The 20,803-nt window shown below is 42.8% G+C and overlaps 1 protein-coding gene across 2 annotated transcripts; it reads left to right on the plus strand.

Annotated features, from left to right (window-relative positions):
* The first annotated feature begins 12,244 nt into the window (after positions 1-12,244).
* Positions 12,245-17,836, plus strand: LOC147424533 (uncharacterized). 2 transcript variants are annotated; one of them, XM_086499784.1, is made up of 4 exons: positions 12,245-12,505; positions 12,618-13,943; positions 14,031-15,665; positions 16,276-17,836. In XM_086499784.1, exons 2-4 carry the CDS (start codon positions 12,776-12,778, stop codon positions 16,698-16,700), a joined length of 3,228 nt encoding a protein of 1,075 aa, XP_086355910.1. In that variant the 5' UTR covers positions 12,245-12,505; positions 12,618-12,775; the 3' UTR covers positions 16,701-17,836. The 2 variants fall into 2 exon arrangements, with proteins under 2 accessions (XP_086355910.1, XP_086355909.1); XM_086499783.1 differs by having other exon boundaries at positions 12,618-15,665.
* Positions 17,837-20,803: the final 2,967 nt, after the last annotated feature.

A 20,803-nucleotide genomic window follows, 5' to 3' on the forward strand; every position in this document is an offset into this window, starting at 1 on the left:
CGTAGCCACAGAAGCGATGATTACAAGTTGGAGCAAAGAGGTAGCTCTCTGTACGTAACGCAGTAGTCCCTTATCTTCAAAAAATGATCCCCCTCTCTCCCACTAACCTTAGTGTATTATATACCTAGGGCTTTCTAAAGTGGTCGACGGCCAACTTCTCATGGACCTTTACATACATCATTGGAAAAATCACATCTTTGACTCAGACTTGACATAGGCGATTGTCATTAGACTTTTACAGGGTTTGATGTATTAAACATCGGAAAAATAATGTGACCACATCAAAACTTTGGCCGGTTGACCCAACGAGCGCCTTGGCTAGGTGGGCACTTGTATGTTGTTATCACCTCCAAACACTCCCCCCTTCCTAGCTCGTGTCGTCCCTTGACACGACCTTGTGCAATCTTGTCATAGGGTTGTCTTTAACTTTGTCTTCAAGGTTGGTCTTCATCTTGGGAAGCCCGTTGTTGTTGATGACACTCCCCCCTTCCTTGAGTGATGCATAGCTGTCATGTTGTTGATACATGATTTGATCTTTGATTATCGAGGCAACACTTCTTTTTGTTGTGCATTCGCCTCTTGGTTGTCAATCTTAGTTGCCGTAAAGATTGATGTTGAAGTGTTTGATCATGTAGAACTGATTTTCCTTGTGGCGTGGACTTTATGATGGATATTCTTTCAAGGTCCGCTGCAATTTGAGTTGTTTGCAATAGGTCACCAATGTTGAAGCACTATGTGAGCTATTTTTGATTGTTGTGGATAGCTCGCTTGCTAAATTTCTCATTGCTTGATGTTGTAGTCCATTCTTTGACTTGCCATTGTTGGATGGAGCTTTGTTGTCACCCTTGAAAATAAAAGATGCTCTTGATAAGCATATGGAGACCTGCTATTTTTGCTCCAAGTTGTTGTTGATTGATTTGGGTAGCCCTTTCCTTATTGTTGATGTAGAAGGAATATATACAAGAAGTTGATGATGAGGTCTAGATCAGGGTCTTAAAATCTGGAAAAAAGTGCCTTTGGTATACGCTCTTATTGGAGTTGAGCATTTGGATTGGAAGTACCTGTCATGCAAGGTGAGTGTCCGGAGAAACAAAGGAAGAGTGCCTAATATAAGTGCCAATTATGGGACACTCTATATGCACACAAGAGTTCTTTCAAGAAAATCATGCGGTGTGCAAAATGAGTTGTTGGGTGCTTCAAGGAACAAATGTAGCACATGTGACATCAAAGGATGTCTCAATAGCTTGCACATTTCCAAGAAGGGTTTTCGATGTAGAAGCTTCTCCACTCGTTCCTCACTATGCGTAGTGTGTGAGTGTCTTTTGGACTCTCTTCTTCACTATACCAAACTTAAAATACATAGACTTGGACTCTTATGCTCACCTATACCAGCATGAGCGACAACATAAATATGCTCAACTCCTCCACCTTGAGCAGTACCTAGAATAGCTAAGACTCTTAGACCACAGAGAATATTACTTGAAGCCTTGGGACTAATGCCTTGCTCATTTAGTGGCTCAGTTGCCCGACTCTTGACTTTTATGCCATGTATTTTTAATGGCGACTTGGAATTACTTGTTCATGGCCTGAAACCCAATGCCATAGGTTCTTGAGATTAAGGCCTCTATCATTGTGTTGGTCTTTGTATGCCACCATCTTGTCGAGTAGGTTGGCATATTTTGGCTCTTCTTGACTTGCTTGTTGTATGTTGATACTTCTTTGTAAAACAAGTCCTTCAGCTTTGATAGGGCTTGATGTAGCCTTTGCATTAATTTGCATGAGAAGCGATTGTCGAGATGTGTGGGTTCTCTGTGATCGAGTTTCCACTAGCAGTTTTGGAACCCATCTTGTTTTTGGTCCTTGTGTGACCGTCTTTGGCATTTTATTTTCTTCAATAATTTGATGGATACTAGGCTTTGGTATCCAAACCTGATGATTTCCGTTGTAAAAGCCTTGCTTTTGTAATTGATGACAAGGTATCCATCTGTAGATTGCAGTAGCATTGGTTGTAATTGGCTTCTGTTGGCTTTTGGTTGTCATTGCTTGCTTTGGGGTAGGAGCTTGTGCTGCTTGATTTCTCTTAGTTGTTCCTGATTGAGCTACAATTTTTGGTAACCATATTTGTGTGTTACCTTCATAAAATCCTTGTGCTTCGAGTAGCTTAACTGGAATCATTCGCTGCTTCACCTGTTTGCATTGGGTAATTTGACTAGCGAGTGACTTTGATACCCAAACTTGTCGCATTGCCCGCTTGGAAGGTCTTTTTGTTTGCCTTTTGTTGGTGTTCTTTCGCTTCCCTGAGTATTTTGTATTCCATTGACAGCACGTCTTGTTCCTTGTAGAACTCATTGGTTGAGGTGGGTAGGTCCAGGCTGTTACTTTAGGCTTTTTGGCCCAAACATTAGTGTTTCCTTGGAAGTAGCCTTGAGCAGTGATTGACTCATTTGATGCTATCCACCCTGTCACCTTTTGTTGTTGTGGTTGAACCCGTGTTTCATGTATCCAAACTGGGTCTTTGACTTGGATGTGCTCTTTGGATACCAACACCTGCTTGACATTCTTCGACTTCTTCTGGATGCTTTTTTGTGATGGAAACTTTGGTTGATAGACTTTTTGCTTTGGTTTCCATTGCATTGTTGATGGTGTGGCCCTTGATGTAGAGGCTTCGTGGGAAATTTGATGGAAGCTCGTTGAAGGTAAAGTCGTCTGGGGAGGTTGATATACTTCAATGTTTACCTTTGCTTTACCTTTTTCCGCAATGGTTGGCGATTTATTCTTTGCATGGATTTGAGAAGCTTCATGGAGTTTTACCGTTGTTGTTGTTGAAGCTTTTGATTGTTGTCGAAAGAAGATGTTCCTCCAGCTTTCTGTCAGGACCAGACTCTCTTTGATATGATGGGAGTTGATTATGTGGAAAGTATCTTTATACTCCCCGGTATTCAATTTGAGCACAGCTTCTGCCACTCCAAAGCTAGGAATCGGCATTTTTGAACTTGTGTAAACTGTTTCTTCTAGATCATTGATTGGTGGCTTTCCCATCATGATCCACGTTCCATAAGTCATTAGATTCTTTGTTGCTTCTTGATCTATCACAGCTAAACATGTGATTTTGAGTCCTGTTTGTCCGCATAAATTGAATTTGATCATCGCTGGAGATAGTCCATCTTCTTCCTTGTCCCTGTTCTTCTTTTGATCTTGCGTTTGTTGAAGATTTGCCGTTGAACTTGGAAGCTTTTCTCCTTCATCTACTGTCATTTGCACTTTTTCTGGAGTCGGCTTCTTTGTTTCTTTAGGTATGTCATATTCTTGTGGTTTCTCTGCTTTCTTCATGTGCACTTTGGCATCATGCTCCATGACGTAGCTATCTGTTTCACCTTTTTTGCCTTCACACTCACAAATCTTGTTAGCTTCCTTCAACACCTTTATCGTAAATACGGGAGTTATATCATACACTTCCTCATCACAAAATTTAGTTGGGGTCACCTCATTCACACACACATTAAGAGTCGCCAATATTTGGTCCCATCCAAAGGGTTCAAATAATTGCTCCGGAAAGGGTTCCGGTATGTAAGCTTCATCGTCCATTGATCTTTCTAGGATGCAATCCTCCTTCACTGAGCTTCCACACTTCGAAGCACCACACATCCAAAGTTCTTGTTTGGTTTGTAGCCATGCAGGTATCTCTTTCCCATTGACTATAGAAGAGTCAATTTCTTCTAACGGAGTTCTATTCACATCTCTATAGCTATGGTCTTTTATACTTATTTTTGTGGTGATCTTTTTATGTCTCAGGTAGATATAGTCATAGCCCCAATCTTGAACCATCTTAAGTTGACGCATGAAAGGTCTTCCTAAAATGATATCAAAATTGTTCCCTTTCCCAAAATCTACTATTGCAAATGTATGTTCATATTCAATTCCACAAGAAGTCACAATAATTTGCTCTAAGATACCCAGAGTTTTTTCCGTGTATCCATCGCAAGTTGCAACTTCATTCTAGTTTTCCTAAGCGCTGGTCTACCCCATTTTTCCCAAATGTCTTTTGTGGCTATGGCTACTCCAGTCCCATTATCAAGTATAGCCAATTTTTTAACTCCTTTGTATTCCACAGGTAAGGTGGTGTTTCCTTCTTCTCCTTCGCAATATTCCCCCACCTTGTTTATTGGCACAGGTTTAGCGTGTGCACTTTCTTGTTGAGTTTTGTTTGATTGTTCATTTGAGGGTAGATCTTGAAGAGGTATCTTTAATCCCATCTTCCCCAAATTGTTGCCTACTTCATCCCATACATGTGGTCTAATCTTAAGCAGTTCAGATAGAGTAATGATGCATTGTATTGGAGCTGACATCAACTCTTGCATTTTCTTTGTATCCATCATCTTGGATATGGCTCTCCTCTGAGATGGCACCACTCTGGTCTCTGAGTCTGCCTCATGTTCTCCTATGTATGAGGGTAAGGTCTTCAAGGACTCTGGTTTGCTTTCAATTGAAACTTCCGCCCCTGCATCTCCGTTTAGAGATTGAATGTCTCCCTGATAGACTTCATTCCCTGTATTGACCTCAATTATGGGTGCAGATTGGAAATTCGCACTTCCATCTTTTGCACTTCTAATTGCTTCCCACAATTCATTTGGCCATGGCTCATCTATCTCTGGGATAGGTGCCATAAATTGTGATCTTGACCTTGCATCATTAGTGGTGTTGGCCACTACTTGATCATCTAGTTGAATTTCTAGGCTGTTGGTTTCTTGTGCTGCAGTCTTTGCTTGCACATCCTTTTGTGATTTTAGCTCAATGTTTCTTTGAGTTAATGTTTCAACAACCTTTGTCTTAGGCATTTCAAATCCAACACTTTTTGGTTTTGTTTCTGGAGGTGAAATTGGTGCTTCAGGCTCCATCATTGCATGTGCAGTTTTTACCAATTCCTTACACATTTTCAACCTCTCAGTCTCTACCTCAGCATGAGGATATTTCATCCCTCGTTGCTCTAGGGTTTGGTTGGCTTTCAATCTAGCCTCATATGCTTCCAGTGCAGCATCTAATGGCTCTACGACTTTGTCTACCAACATAGATCCTCCAGAAGACGCCTTCCTTGGCTTCTTATCGCTCACCACCGTTTTGTTTTCCCGTTCTTGTTTTAACTGCTCCTTTGTCTCTTGTAATTCTGTTTGTAGTGCAGTTTGATTTGTAATTACTTTTGCTTTAATTCTGTCTCTTTTGGCTTTTCAGGATTTTCTCTCAGTCCTTACTGACACACTAGTTATCTCCCCTTGTTTGGGTTGTTGAAACTTTCTCCTCATTAGATTGGTCCTCAGCATTTTCTTTTGCTTGGGCTCTCGTCACTACCTTCACAGGAATTTTGGGTTCTGCCTCTGATCCACTTGGAGAAGGTAACACTCCCACAACATTCATTGTTGTTTTCCCCTGTTTGTTTGGGTGTTTTGGACAATTTGGAACAATGTGTGTAATGGCACACTCCACACAATATCCAATTATCTCTACACGAGAACAATTCTTGGCCCAATGGTTACCTCCACACTTGTAGCATGGTCCATCTTGTTGAGTCACTGGTGGCACAATTGATGGTTGTTCTTGATTAGCCAGAATGGTCTTTGGTCTACGGTCGTGATTGGCTATGAACATCAGAGTGTCCTCATTCAATGAATAGAGTTTTCTCATAGGTTCTTGCCCTAGCCTAGGTTGTGATACCTCATCTCTTTGTAAAGCCCTTGATACAACCCTATTTTGAAATAATGGATGATTTGGTAATGGCGTTTGTTTTTCTATTTGATGTCCAAATAGTATCCCCCTCGTGTAGGTTTGATTATAGTAGCACTTGCTCATCTCATGATTGATCCATTTTTGCTCAATGGCACACCATTTTATTCGTTGTGCTACTTGCGCTGCTAGCTCATCTAGGTTGGTCATTAATTGAGACATAACCACTTGCCTTGTGTTGGTTTCACTAGATGCTAAAGGAGCATTAGCCCTAGTGATCTTTGTATCACCAATTTCCTCGCCATAGGCTTTACAATTGTCAACTAGGTATAACGCTTCTCTCGTGACTTGTTCAAAGGAAGTACATTCTTTTAAGTGCAAATCTTTCTTGAGTGTTTCATTTTTCAAACCCTCTATGAAGAGAATTGATAATCTTTCATCCTGTGGTAACTCGCGTTCCGGACATCTCTCTATATATTGTTTGAAGCGTAGCGATGCTTCCTTCACTCTCTCATCTTCTTTCTGCTCGAATGCATAGATTTGGGACACTGTGTTATGCTTGATTCCCCTTTTAGAGAATTCCACAACAAATTCTTGTAACAGTTGTTCAACGTTGAGAAGGCATTTTTGTCCAACGGCTGGAACCAATTCAATGCTATCCCTTCCAAGGTTAAGCCAAATCCCTCATACTGTGTATGAAAATCAAAAACTTGTTCGGCTCTTAACACTTGTTTAACAAGGATGCATGTACGTATGGATCCCTTAACCCATCATACTTCTTCTTGACACATTTGGCCAATTAATATGGTCTCATTGGTTCTGGTTCAACCATGTATCTTAGCATGTTGGGGTCTCTCGCAAGTACATCCCTTGTTCCTTCTTCTCGTCTTAGAGCAAATCCTGGTGGAATCCCCTTTGAGACATGTTTTGGAAATGTTGATGGATTTGTAAGTCTAATTGGTGGTCTCTTGGTTCCACTCAATGAGGTAGGAGCTACACTCCCGTGAATATCTATTTTGGATGTTTGAGGTCCATTTGATTCCATAGTTTCAATGTTAGCTTCTTGCAAATCAGTCTCAAAAAACCCTGGTACGCTTACACTCGGTTGAAAGTAGTAAGCAGAGATTGGAGTACCCATGTATGTATATCTTTCTAGCTCAATTGGGTTGATAAGTTTGTACTCTCATCCATACTTATCTACCATTAGAACTTGCACTCCCTGGTCATCTGTGTATGTGAAGGCATAGAGGTTCTTGTAGTCTGTCAACTCTTCAATGATGGAATTTAAACATCTATAGAAGTTGTTTTGATCCCCAATAGGTAACCTATAAAGGCCATCATAAGTGTAATCTGTTAGAACTCTTGTGGCTTCATTGGTTTTGATGAACCTCACGTTGGGTCTGTTGATTAGAGGATGCTTCTCCTCTAAGTCTCTAGCAATTTCCACTTTTGCTCTTTCAAACTCCCGCATTTTAGTTGATTGGTTTGGCTTCCAGTGAGCTACATGATCACTTAACAAATATCCATGAGCCATGCCTTGAGGTTTGGCTTGATATGATTGATAAGCCTCATGGTCTTGTCTCAACCCTCTTGTTATAGGTGTTGCAGTATTTCTGGTTGTTTGTGTAGGTGGCATAGCTCTGAGTTGAGTGGGAAACCCCAATGATGGATGAGTTGTCATGTTTAAGCCTCACTCAATACTCTCAAGATGTTCCTTGATAAGAACACCTTGGCTTAGTGCACACAATGCCTTTTTGCCCTTGGTCAAGTCTCTAAAATGTCAGGAATTTATGACTTTTTGGTCTCTGGAAATTGGTTCTGGGTACCCTAAAAGTTTGGATTTAGGAAACCTAGAGAAATTCAGCTCTAAAACCAAAACCCGCAAGCTTTCTACCTAGCTATACCTGACTCAATTTGGAGTTGTCTATCAAAAGTTAGAGCAATTTTAGTGAACTGCACTTGAAACAACACTCAAAACAGTCTCAGGACCAGAACACAGGAACTTTGGCTTGTATCTTGGCTTCCACAGGGTATTTTTCACTTAAACTTGAGATTTGGGATGTACTCAAGTAGGTCTATAAACTTATGAAGTCAGATACCCCCACTATGTAGAGGTACACCGATCGCGATCGTTGACCCCATGTCACAGATTTGGAAGATTTTTGCACAGTAGCTAGCCCTTGATCTCCTGATACCAAGTGTCTCTGTATTTTTGAATTTGGAGATGTTTTGACCAATGAAAACCTAAATCCCAGGTGGTTTTGTGGTTATTGGCCTGATTGTGTGACTGGGACTTTTGACCACTTTCTTTTGCTTTTTTGACCTTGCTTCTTTTGGAAAATATGTTGCACTAGATGTCAGCTACCTACTCAAAAAATTTCAGTCCAAAATGTCATTGGGGTACACCGATCGCGATCGTAGTTCCAGCTCCTTTTTGCATGAAATTTTAGGAGTTGATAGACATGGGTATGATTAGTCTATTCCCAAACCCACTTTGCATTTGGATCACAAAAACTTGAATTTTCTCAAAATTTTGGTCTGAAGGATCAGTGATCAGTGTTTGCCCTATTTGACAACTGTCTTTTGGTTTTTTGACCTTGCTCCTTTTGGAAAATATGTTGCACTAGATAGATGTCAGCTACCTACTCAAAAAAATTCAGTCCAAAATGTCAGTATGGTACACCGATCGCGATCGTACTTTTGAGCCCAAATTGGATGAAACTTGCGGATATGGTAGACAATGATGTGTACAGTCTACTCCCCAAATATTTTTGAATTTGGACAAGAAAAATTCATGTTTTCACCAGATCTTGGTCTGCTGCAGTGGTTTTCTGTCTGTCTGCTATTTTTGGCTATTTTGGTCACTTTTTTTGAATTTTGAAAACTCATGCTACCTTATATAACCTAGGTGTATGTGTGGATAAAGTCTGGTCAAAATCTAGCACTGAGGTACACCGATTGCGATCGTACTTCGGAGCCCAAATTGGATGAAAATCGTAGTTTGGAGCCCAAATTAGACCAAATTTGGCATGCTTGTAGACACTGATGTTTTAAGGCTATCCCCCAAGTCTTTTTGCATTTGGATCACCAAAAGTCAAAATTTTGCAATTTCTGGGTCTGTCAGGCTGGTTTTGTCCAAGTGGCCTGATTTCCTTGATTTTTGATGTTTTTGGGTGTGGTTGCTTTGGACAAACTTGTTTAGAATCTTATCAGGAAGGCACATGTTAAATCTTGTACAATTCTGACACTGAGGTACACCGATCGTGATCGTAGTACCTGGGCCAAATCTGATGAAATTTTGTCTGCTCCCTCTGACAAGTGTTTCCTAGTGTTTGGTGCTACCACTTTGTGATTTGAATCAATTTCAGCTCTGTATGGTCAGATTTTCAAAATTTCAGAGTCTTATGGCCTTTTTGCCAAAGTTATGGTTTTCTGGTTTCTCGACTCTAACTTTTACCCCAAATCTGACCGGAATGTGATTTACTTATCCTACTCCTAAGTACAGAAATGAAAGAACATAAGAAAATGAATCAAACAAAACAAACAGGATAAAAAACGGATGATGGATCAGTACTCAATCAATACAAAGAAATTTGAAGAGAAAAAAATGCTTAAAGCAACCTCACTCACAACTCCTTATATCTCTCAAGAGTAGATCTAGCCAGTCCCCCGACCCTAGACTCCACTAAGCACTAAACCCCTGTCTAGATGCTTCACTGAAATGTAAATGGAATGGAAATTATCTTTTGGAACAATAAGAAAACTCTGAATACGCACTCGGTCACTCATCACCTAAGATTCATTTCCCGGCAGCGGCGCCAATGTTTGCGGGTCACCGCGGCGGACGTCCATAGCATAGCTCTCAGCATCAACATAAAATTATTGATACAGGGGAAGCGACTCGGATGAGGCATGGAAAATCACTAGGGTGTCAATCCTAATGAAGTGAACTCGAAGAGATGCAACTACTAACTCTACAAGCAAATCAATCACACTAAAGCCAAGTAATCTGTCTATGTCCTTCTACACAGCTCTACAGTCATCACGCCCGTTCACCATGCAAATCATATCGGAATCGCACGAAACTTAAAGGGAAGCTACAGGGGACTATCAGGAACATATCCTATCACTGTCACAGCATTCTGGAGAGGTACAACGATCGCGATCGTTCGTCTCACAGTACGCAAAAACAGTAAACGAATGATCCTAAAGGGTCGTTTTTAGGTCCCTAAAGCCTCTCCTAGGGTCAAAACAACATAAAATACGCATATAAACACTCAAAACAACGATTTAAGGCCTAAACGGATGCGTCTGAAACCTTCACCGAATCTTGAATGCTTACACTTGAATGAAAGAGCACAGTAAGAGGAACACAATGCAAAAAACAAAACTCAATTTGGATTACCGTAGCCACAGAAGCGATGATTACAAGTTGGAGCAAAGAGGTAGCTCTCTGTACGTAACGCGGTAGTCCCTTATCTTCAAAAAATGATCTCCCTCTCTCCCACTAACCTTAGTGTATTATATACCTAGGGCTTTCTAAAGTGGCCGGCGGCCAACTTCTCATGGACCTTTACATACATCTTTGACTCAGACTTGACATAGGCGATTGTCATTAGACTTTTACAAGGTTTGATGTATTAAACATCGGAAAAATAATGTGACCACATCAAAACTTTGGCCGGTTGACCCAACGGGCACCTTGGCTAGGTGGGCACTTGTATGTTGTTATCACCTCCAAACAGGTGCTTATGGAAAATTGACTATAAGAGAGAAGCACTAATGTAAATGCACTTACGTAGCACAAGATCCTCTCTAGATCACTAATCAAGATAAGACGTGTAGTGGCTCAAGGATCTAGTCCAAGAACATGCCCAATGTGTCGTTCATTGGATAGGGATTAGGGTGGGATTAGTCAATGAGAGATTAGCTAGTAGCTAGCAGATAGGGGCAAGGAGTGGCAATCTCATACAAGCTCTAATACCTCTGTTAGGTTCATTTTAGAATACACAAGAGAGCAATTTAGAATGCAAGAACTCTAGCCCTTTCTCATACGATTTTGAAAGTTAACACATTGTGCTCTTAAACAGAAGAAGAACTAGGGCTAGGGCTTGCTTCATTACATACATCATTTCCTACTACATCATTTGACATATATAGAAGTGGAGCCACTTATTTCTTAACTTGAGTTTTGACCTTTGAGAGATACATTCGGAATGCTAGCTATTGACCCTTGTACACATAACTCATAGGCTATGGGCATACATGGATACATCATACCACAAGAGGAATCAACACACACCATGTCCATCTCAAGAAACAACTCTTATTAACAATGTTTAACTATTTAGAAAGAGGTAGAACCGAGAAAGGAGGTCACAGAAGGATGTCTATGCCTTGCATAGTATTCCTCAGCTGTTTCACAACCATAACATATAAGCTTACAATGGGTCATTGCTTCCTTCCACATATCTCACTAGCCAATGTATGGAATACATCATTGTTTTTAAATGGCCATTCACTATACTTGATGTAACTATTGCTTGAAAAGAGAAGAAATCACAAGAAACCAACATGAACTACCTAGCAACCAAATATAAAATGTGATGTGCTTATCCCATAAGAACTCTTTTGAGAAGAAATTATGTACAAAGGACATGATTGCTTGAGAAGTGCCACTAATAGTGGAAATGCATGCCAAACTAAGGATAGTTTGACGTATTCAAATGCCCCTCATCAGAAAACACCTCCCTTGCAAATGGTCCTCAGATTGTGAGCTTTAGATTGCAACTAGCAATGTTTTTTGAAAAGCTGTAACTGTCTTTGGTACCAACAATCAGTTTGGGATTATAGGAGTCTACGAGCCTACACAAGCTTGGAGAAGAAGAAGGTTTAGAGCAATAACGTATAACTAATATTAGTTATTAGTGTGCAAGCACAACAATACAATAAAGATAAGGAACTGTAGAAAAAACTCCTAATGATGGTGGTTTAGCGATTGTAGTGGACGGCCCCTCTCGAAAACTGACGATTGTGCAACATATGGACGTATAGCAAAATAACCACTCTAAGCAACCTTGGGTTGAGGTTTGCCCAACTTGCCACATAATTTGAGGAATGGGAACAATCTTAGATGACAAACTCTCCAAGCAAACATTCAAAGAACCCTTGCCAACTTATGTGTTCTCATGTGCCATACTTTGGCTTTTTGTTTAGTATGTTGGTTTCCCACTCAAGGAGGGGGATTCTATCATTTCCTATATAAAAGAGGCTTTTACTTTATGCAATTGGTTTGCCTTTTTGCACCAAACTCTGAGCTTGTAAAGCCATGGTTTGCCAAATTGTATAACAGAGCAAAAGTTGGCAAAGTGATTAAGTTTATTGGGCAAGTGAGGAGGTACATGCCATGCAGACGTCCAAATAATAGGCCAAGCCTCTGGGTAATCTTCCTGCAGAAGAGACGCACTCGCCTCTACCTAGTCTCTCTCTGATATCCGGAAAGAGACTCTCTTGCCCGTGTGGTATATTGTCTCTCTCTCTCTCTCTCTCTCTCTCTCTCTGGATATGTTGCTGTTTCTCTCTCACAATCTGCACCAGGCGCGTAATTAGTATTGCAGTTTTTCCTCTCTGTGTTTTCAAAATCCTCTCTCTCTCTCTCTCTCTCTCTCTCTCTCTCACACACACACACACACACACACACCCCTCTGCCATTCTGTTCTTTGCAGGCTAGTTGCGACGTGGAGGAGGTTAGGCGGAGGATGCCGAGACACGCTTGAAAGGGGAAAAACAGGTGTGGCCGGTTTCTCTCTCTCTCTCTCTCTCTCTCTCTCTCTCTCTCTCTAGCCATGCAGGTATAGCTATGTTCTGTACAGGAAAATGATGCATAAGAGTTCTAAACGCAGGATTGATCAGGCCTCGCTCGCTAATCTCCTTGTGGTGAAATACTTCCTCTACGACGTTCTTCTCCAATAATAGTTGGTGCAGTTCGCTTATGAATGAGGAGTAAGCAGAGAGCACAGGCAGCAGGAGCCGCTGTAGCTCTCGTTTCCTACTGCTGGCTATGGCAACTTCCTTTGCCTCATCAATGTGCAAGTCATCCACTCACACCATATTGCCGTTGGCCTTCCTCTTTCCTGCATTGCTTCTGCTTGTGGGTCTTCAGTCACATGTGGATTCCCTCTCCCCAGATGGCCATGCCCTCCTAGCATTTCACCGCACAATGCAGAACCCGGACTCAAAGCTTCAATGGAGTCCCTCTGATGACACGCCATGCGCTTGGTATGGAGTGAAATGCAGCCCTGCTTCTCCTTCCAGTCCGGAGCTGCATGTTGTTGAGCTCTCTTTGGATGTGTACCTCCATGGCTCTCTTGCACCGGAGCTCGGTAGCCTCTCAGAGCTCCGTGTCCTCAACCTCAGCTTCACCAATATCAGTGGCACCATTCCACCGCAGCTTGCCAATGCAGCTTTTTTAGAGCTTGTGGACCTCAGCGCCAATGGGCTATCAGGCCCGATTCCGTCAGAACTCGGGGCTTTATCACACATGCACACACTTCTTCTGATGTCCAACAACTTGGGTGGTAGCATCCCTTCAAGTCTTGCAAATTGCTCAGCACTTAGGGTACTCTGGCTACATGACAACAACCTCACAGGCATCATACCACCTCAGTTTGGATGGCTTGCAAGCCTGGAAACCCTACGCCTGGGCGGAAATGGGCAGCTCACAGGGCCTCTACCGCCGGAGCTCGGAAATTGCAAGAACCTCACACAGCTGGGAGCAGCAGCAACTAGCATTTCTGGTACCATCCCCCCTTCTCTTGGTTCTCTCCCTAAGCTAAGAGTGTTGTCTCTCTATAATACTAGGCTCTCTGGTATAATCCCCGCTGAAATTTGCAATTGTACAAACCTGGAGTCTTTATACTTGCACATGAACTTTCTGGTGGGAATCATCCCTTCTCAAATAGGCAAGCTTCTGCAGCTAACAGAGCTTCTGTTATGGGGTAATGCGTTGTCGGGAGGCATTCCTCATGAGATTGGCATGTGCTCTGCATTGCAGATTGTGGACTTGTCAACAAACAAGCTCTCAGGTTCCATCCCAAGTGAGCTTGGCAACCTCACTTCCCTCCAGCAGCTCCTTCTCAGTGTCAATCTTCTTAATGGCAGCGTCGCTCCAGCGCTTGGCAATTGTGCTGCCCTCGACAATTTGCAGCTCGACAACAACCAGCTTACAGGTGGGATCCCATCGTCGTTTGGCCGCTTGTTGCATTTGGAGACTCTTTTTCTCTGGCACAACAGCCTCACTGGACCAATTCCTGCAGGATTGGGTGCTTGTACCGCTTTGCGAGCCATTGATTTCTCCTATAACCAGCTCACTGGCCCTATTCCAAGGGAGATTTTTGGGCTTCAGAACTTAGTGAAGCTCATTCTCTTGTCCAACAACCTTACAGGGTCACTGCCACCAGAGGTGGGAAATTGCAAGTCTCTCATCAGGTTGCGTCTTCCGAGCAATGCCCTCAGTGGGAACCTGCCTAAGGAGCTGGGGCTGCTTGAAGGCCTTGTGTTCTTGGACATCTATGATAACCAGTTTGAAGGCCCCATCCCGATTGAAATAAGCAAGCTCACTTCTATGCAGCTTTTGGATGCCCATTCTAACAAGCTCAGTGGTAGTATACCTCCTGAGCTTGGGTCCTTGAGCAACTTACAACAGTTGGATCTTGGCTCGAATCAGCTCATGGGGCTCATTCCAGCAGAGATTGGCAGGCTAAAGTCGCTGAATAAGCTCGACTTGAGTAATAACGAATTGTACAGCCGCATACCAGGTGATCTTCAGGACTGTCTGAGACTTACATTTCTGGATTTAAGCCACAACAGGCTAAGTGGGTCTATACCATCCGAGCTTGGCAACATCAGCAGCCTTGATATTGCTCTGGATTTGAGCTGGAATAACTTAACAGGGGAGATCCCCGACAAGCTTGGACGGCTTACACAACTACAGTCACTGGATTTATCCCACAATAAAATCACTGGCAGCCTGTATGTATTAAGCTCTATGGAGAGCCTCACATTTCTCAACGTCTCGTACAATCTCTTCACTGGCTCCCTTCCAGATACCCCTTTCTTTAGAACTCTCATGCCTAGTCAAGTGATGGGCAACCCAGGCCTTTGTACAGATGCTTCCGCCACAAGCCCTTGCCCTGGAGGGCGGCTGAAGGCAAATAGTCCAGGCTCAGGAGCTACCTCTCTTGTAATTTGTCTCCTCACGTCAGCCGCTGCAGCTATGTTCTTTCTCATAGCCCTGCTGCTTGTTTACAGATTGCGAAGAGCTTCTCAGGAGGTAGACCTTGAAGAGGTAGACAGCCCCTGGCCATGGAGTGTCACCTACTTCTGTAAGCTCAACCTTTCAGTAGATGATGTGCTGGATGGGTTGGTGGATCGAAACATAATCGGAAGGGGCTGCTCTGGGCTTGTATATAAAGTTGAGATACCAGGAGGGAGCTTCATAGCAGTGAAGAAGCTGTGGCCAAGCAAGAAGGATGAGCACGATGCACAGCAACACGATTCATTTGCATCGGAGATAGAAACTCTAGGGCATATTCGCCATCGCAACATAGTAAGGCTACTTGGCTATTGCACTAACAGAACAGAAAAGCTGTTGATTTATGATTACATGCCCAATGGGAGCTTGGCTGACCTCCTTTTTGAGAGGAGGGGTCCGGTTGATTGGGAATTGAGGTACAATATAATCGTTGGAGCTGCGCATGGCCTTGCCTATCTTCACCATGATTGCAACCCGCCCATCCTGCATCGGGATGTGAAGACGAACAACATCCTGCTGGATTCAAGGTTTCATCCTTTCCTTGCTGATTTTGGGCTTGCAAAGCTAGTCGAGGCATCGGAGCGTGCCAAGGATAACATGTCCAAAGTTGCTGGATCATATGGCTACATTGCACCAGGTATGAATCCCACCAATTGCACAGTTTTCTTGCTTGTTTAAGGTTCTTTTATATGCCAGTGAAAAAGTGTTACACCCACAGAGATGACAAAGAGGAGGAGACTCGTGCTCCTTTTTTGTTTAATCAACTTGCTATTCAGGAGGCATACTGTGGTTTTATTTCATTTTTTATGGTGAAAGCTAGCTGCATTTCACAGTCTGTTCTTCCTAAACTGAAAATCTTCGTAAGGACCAAGCTTAAGATCTTATTGGTATGCTCAGCGTATCTGTGTACAAGGGTGATCTTGATCACCTTAGTCGCCCCCAAGTGTTTAGCTAATACGACATCACGCTGTCCTAAGCTCTCACTCCCAAGGATCACAATTTTTGCAATTTTTAATTAACCAATATGATAATGGTCCTACTATGAGCATCGGCATGGTCATTGCATGAAATAGTCTGATCTTCTAGATCTCATGGAGATACATAACACGTTGTGATGCTGTTTGAAAATATCAATGCTTGTTTGTATACAGCAATTGAACATAGAATGCTTGAGTGCTACAGCTAGTGGTTTGAGAAAGAAGATGTTTCTCAAATTGACATAGCATTTCCTGTTTCTTGTGCAACAGAATATGGCTATACTCTGAAGATTACAGAAAAGAGTGATGTGTACAGCTTCGGTATAGTGTTACTGGAGGTGATAACGGGAAGGAGAGCCGTCGAGACGAGCACAAGCGATGGGCTACATATACTGGAATGGGTGCAGATGATGAAGAGGAGTTACCAGCCTACTCTGGAAATTTTGGATCCAAGGTTGAGGGGCATGCCAGATCCTTTCATTCAAGAAATGGAACAAGCGCTTGGGGTTGCATTACTTTGTGTTAACGTCAGTCCACTCGATCGCCCCACTATGAAAGATGTGGTGGCCTTGCTACTTGAAGTGAAGCACCCGCTCGAGGAGTTCACTAAGATCTCACAGCCCCTCATGCCAAAGCCTCCCCACCATTATCATCACGCTGCTCCTTCAGCTGGTCTTCATCACCCCATTATCTAATGTCAACGTCAAATCTTGAGAGTGTCATGGCGGCAAGCGCGGTTATGTCCATACATGTTGAAAGAGGGTTTTTTTCAAAAGAGGGCAAGGCTCTTCCTGTACAGTTATACATATGCCATGTGGATATGAAGGCTCTTCCCACCTTGATTTATCCCACTTGTAAACAGATTCCAACTCTACAGGAGAAGACTTGCCTTCTTATAGACAGACAAATAACTACCAGGGTAGCTCTCTTTCGAACAAGTAAGCTTGTTACACCCCTTTGTCCATGAGACAACCATAAAATCCCAGGCAATGAAGACCAAATTGTTAAGGGGTGTCTGCATGAGCTTGAGAGGAGCTTCTAGGTCGCATTCTGCCTTCTTCATTGAGTGAGTTCAAGCATCTCTTTGAGCCCTGTTCAGCATACACATAATAACTCCTCATTTGGCGGTTGGGGCTTGGTTTCCACAAAGATAGTTGTTTCTGGTTTTGTTGAGTCATGGCGAGCCCAATCATGTCTTTTGGACCCCTGTATGGGGTGCAAGGGCACGGAGGAATTACCACTATGGGCTCACTACCAGCAGAAGAATAACCAATACTACGGTCGTTCATCTTGAGTTGATCATCCTCAGCACAGTCACTAATAATGTTGACCCTGCAAGCAAGTCGTCTGCATTGTCAGGATAAATTCTATTGTTCCCATTGCCAGTACCTTGTTTGTAAGTCAGCATACTGAACCTTCACTCTGAATTGTCTACACTGGAGTGGTTCAAGAGTAAAAAACCCCTGCTTTGATTTGAGTGGCTGAGTGTCAAGAATTTTACCTGCTAACCATGTGATTATGGTTCTCTATAATGCTACACCCTCATTTTCTCACGTGTATAACATTGTTTTGATACTCCAAAATATTGTTGTCTTTCCAACATCGTTCAGGTGTTGGCTCATCATCAATTGCTCTGAAACCAGGCAAGGAAAATTCGAAGGGATGCGTTTCATACTACCGTAGTCCATGTGCAGTGTGCTGCTGCCTGCATGCCTCTAGCTATCATGTGGTCCCTTACATTTCAGCATGAGACTTAGCCTCATTACTCCATGTCCATATATATAGAAGTGACACACTCTTGTGTGCGCGCACGCGTGTTGGCGCGCACACACACATTCACCCACCGCCACACAGGCTGTCTTTGTGAAATGAGAGTGGTGGAGGTTTTGATTTCAGCATCTCTGTTCTTTTGTGCTGCATTCCTTTCTTTCATTGCTCGTTGATGTGATGGGTTTGAAAACAGAAAGTGTCGTTGGATACGGTGAGTGTAAGTCACTGTCAGGCCAAAAAAAGCAGAGAGGAAAGTGATTTAGTTTTCGGCCTATCCACATCCCATCACACACGTCAACAAGAATCATGGAAAGTGACTCTGCCACAATCTAGAATTGGTCCCTCCATGTGGGCACTTGATTAGAGGTAGGCACTAGGCTAGTAGGCCTCTAATTGACACCTCCCTAGGGAGGTGGGATCAATGGTCCACATTAGGCGTCGCGAGGCGGGTGCAATCCGGGCCTTCCGATCGATGTTTGAACTAGTTATGAATTAAGAGTGAACTCGGGAGGCATGTGCATCAGACCAAACTCGGTGTGTGAACCAAGTGTGAGCTTGGTGTGAACTTCCGAGGGTATGCACACCATACCAAGATTGGTGTGAACTCAATGTGAACTCAGTGTGAAGTAGGTGTGAACTAGATGCAAACTCGTCTGCGACGCCGCGATCTATAAACTCACCACACACATTACTTTCAATGGACGCGAGAAAGCTTGGCGGTTAGAGTCAATTGCAAGGGGGAGGGGGTAGTAGGTTTCTCGGAATGGAAAAGTGGGAATCTTTTGCATTCCCTCGGTAATCCAACGGTCACAATCAACCGGTGATCGTGAGCCATTGATCCTACCTCCCAAAAGGAGGTGTCAATGAGTGACGAGGGGCACCCAGCACTGGCTGGGCAGGCCCAATGCCCATAATCTAGTGAATATACACCTAGGGCTAGGGCATCAAGCATATGGGTCTCAATGCTCATGAGAGAAGTTGAAGCCAAATACGCCCACAACCACTTTTACTTGGTAATAAAGTAAATAGCTGAGGGAAAAGTAAACTCAGTCAGAAAAAGAAAACTTGGACAAATCAAATGGTCGTCGCGCATCATGGGAACGGTGCCTCAGTTGAGTGGCGTCAATCCCACTTATTGGGGTTCATTTAAAACCCCGTGGTATATAGTGTGTGTGTGTGTGTGTTTTTGTGGGTGGGTGGGCGGGTTGGGGCTTGCACACACTTTTGGGTCCTGAGGGCATTTACATAACCTACTTGATAGTTCCCTTTGTCAGCCAAAGAGCTGAATGACTTGTGATCTTCTGTGAAAGTTTGTAATGTATGTTATTTCCCCTCCTCTTCTTCCACTTCCCCCTTTTCTTATTATCCAGCAAAAGCCCACATTCACCTGTAATGGAAATGCAAGTTTTATGGCTCCCTGTAGTCACCCCAACTTTTTCCTCAAAAATTGGAAAACCTACAATTGGAGATGTTTAGAGGTAAATTGACTACATTTGAAGATTTTAACACCAAATTCCACTACATTTTGCAGGTGTTCTCACCTTCCAAGTTTGAAATTCAAAATTTGGAGGGGGGATTACACTAAACTTGGGTTTTTTGCGAGCGCCCCAAAAGGGCTTGAAAATACACTGAAATGGTAATCTTCGCGCAAAATGAATGATTCCAAGTTGGCTCTTTTCCTGGTAATTGGGAAGCATTGTTCTTTTCCGGGTAATAATAATAAGAATGCCAAAAATCATCAACTCCATGTGCACTCAGCCACTCACTAGTCACTACCCTTCCCTATCTTTGAAAAGAGAAATGGAGTTTGGGGATAAAATATCTTCAAAGACTCCAAACTTTTGCTTTGTCTCTTCACTAAAATAGGTCTTTTTGGCCCTTTTCTCTAGTGGATAGTACAAAGGAGATCAGCAAGTGCATCTCCATGTTGGCCCCTCTTCTTTGTTTGGCACAGGGCTTGTCTCTTGTCCAAGGGGAAAAGAGAGAGAGAGAGAGAGAGAGAGAGAGAGAGAGAGAGAGAGAGAGTGTGTGTGTGTGTACAGTGTGTGTATTATATTTAACCAATAGAAGTAGTGGAGTATCTAATTGGATGACTATAAAGGAAGGAGTGTACCTTAGCTCAAAAGCTGCAAAGCAACCTTTTCTTGTCTTCTTTGCTTTTAAGGGAATTTTTATATGCATTGTTTAGTAGTTAGAACATGGTTCTAACTTCTGGCTTTTGCTTGGACCTTATAATATTACCTATTGAAGCCTTTGCATTTTTGGTTGTATTCTGATTCTAATAAGCCCACGCTTTCTTCCTTCCTAGCTCCTGTGATGGATTGAGGTTCCTTCCAATCCACTTCCAAGACCTCAATCAAAGGCTTGTCTCTTTCCAAAAAGTCCCAACATGCTCCTCCCTAATTTTGGCTCATCCTAGCAGTGAGCAGTGAGCACATGGCAACTCCAGGTCCATGTGTGTCTTCCATCACAAGAAGTTTTGAACAAATTCTCACAATGTTTCCCACATTGTGACTTACCTCAACATCATGAGCTTCTGTGAGGGAGGCGCCACATACCTAGCTAGGTATGCAGTGCCTCTCGAGCAGAAGCTCATGATGTTATGCATTGTATGAAAAACACTGAGAAAGACTCCATTTTCCTACATGAGAAAATTTCTAAATCTTCTTGTGCATTGATTTTGCACATTCATCTTAATGTGCTTTGGATGGAAAATTCATTCACTCAATAGTTTATAAAGCCTAGGATGGAAGAATTGGAAGGTTTTGGAACTAGAGTTGATGAGAGCGGAACGGCAACGATGGCTGGAGGCTGATGGTTTTGCACGGCAGATCTGTGAAACCAGTAGTAGTAGTAGAAAGAATTGATTTTTTTCCCCCATGTTTACTGACGAATATTGTGAGACGCTGAGGCCTAGTCTCATGGCATTTCAAGGTTGCACACATCCATCACAAGGTGCATAAGGAGTCAATAGGCGTGATATGAGGTAATTGGTTGAAGTAGCCGTGTGCGGGCCTATGAGCTGCAA

The sequence above is a fragment of the Adiantum capillus-veneris genome, chromosome 25 (assembly GCF_014529385.1).
Source record: "Adiantum capillus-veneris isolate H3 chromosome 25, ASM1452938v2, whole genome shotgun sequence".
NCBI lineage: Eukaryota > Viridiplantae > Streptophyta > Polypodiopsida > Polypodiales > Pteridaceae > Adiantum > Adiantum capillus-veneris.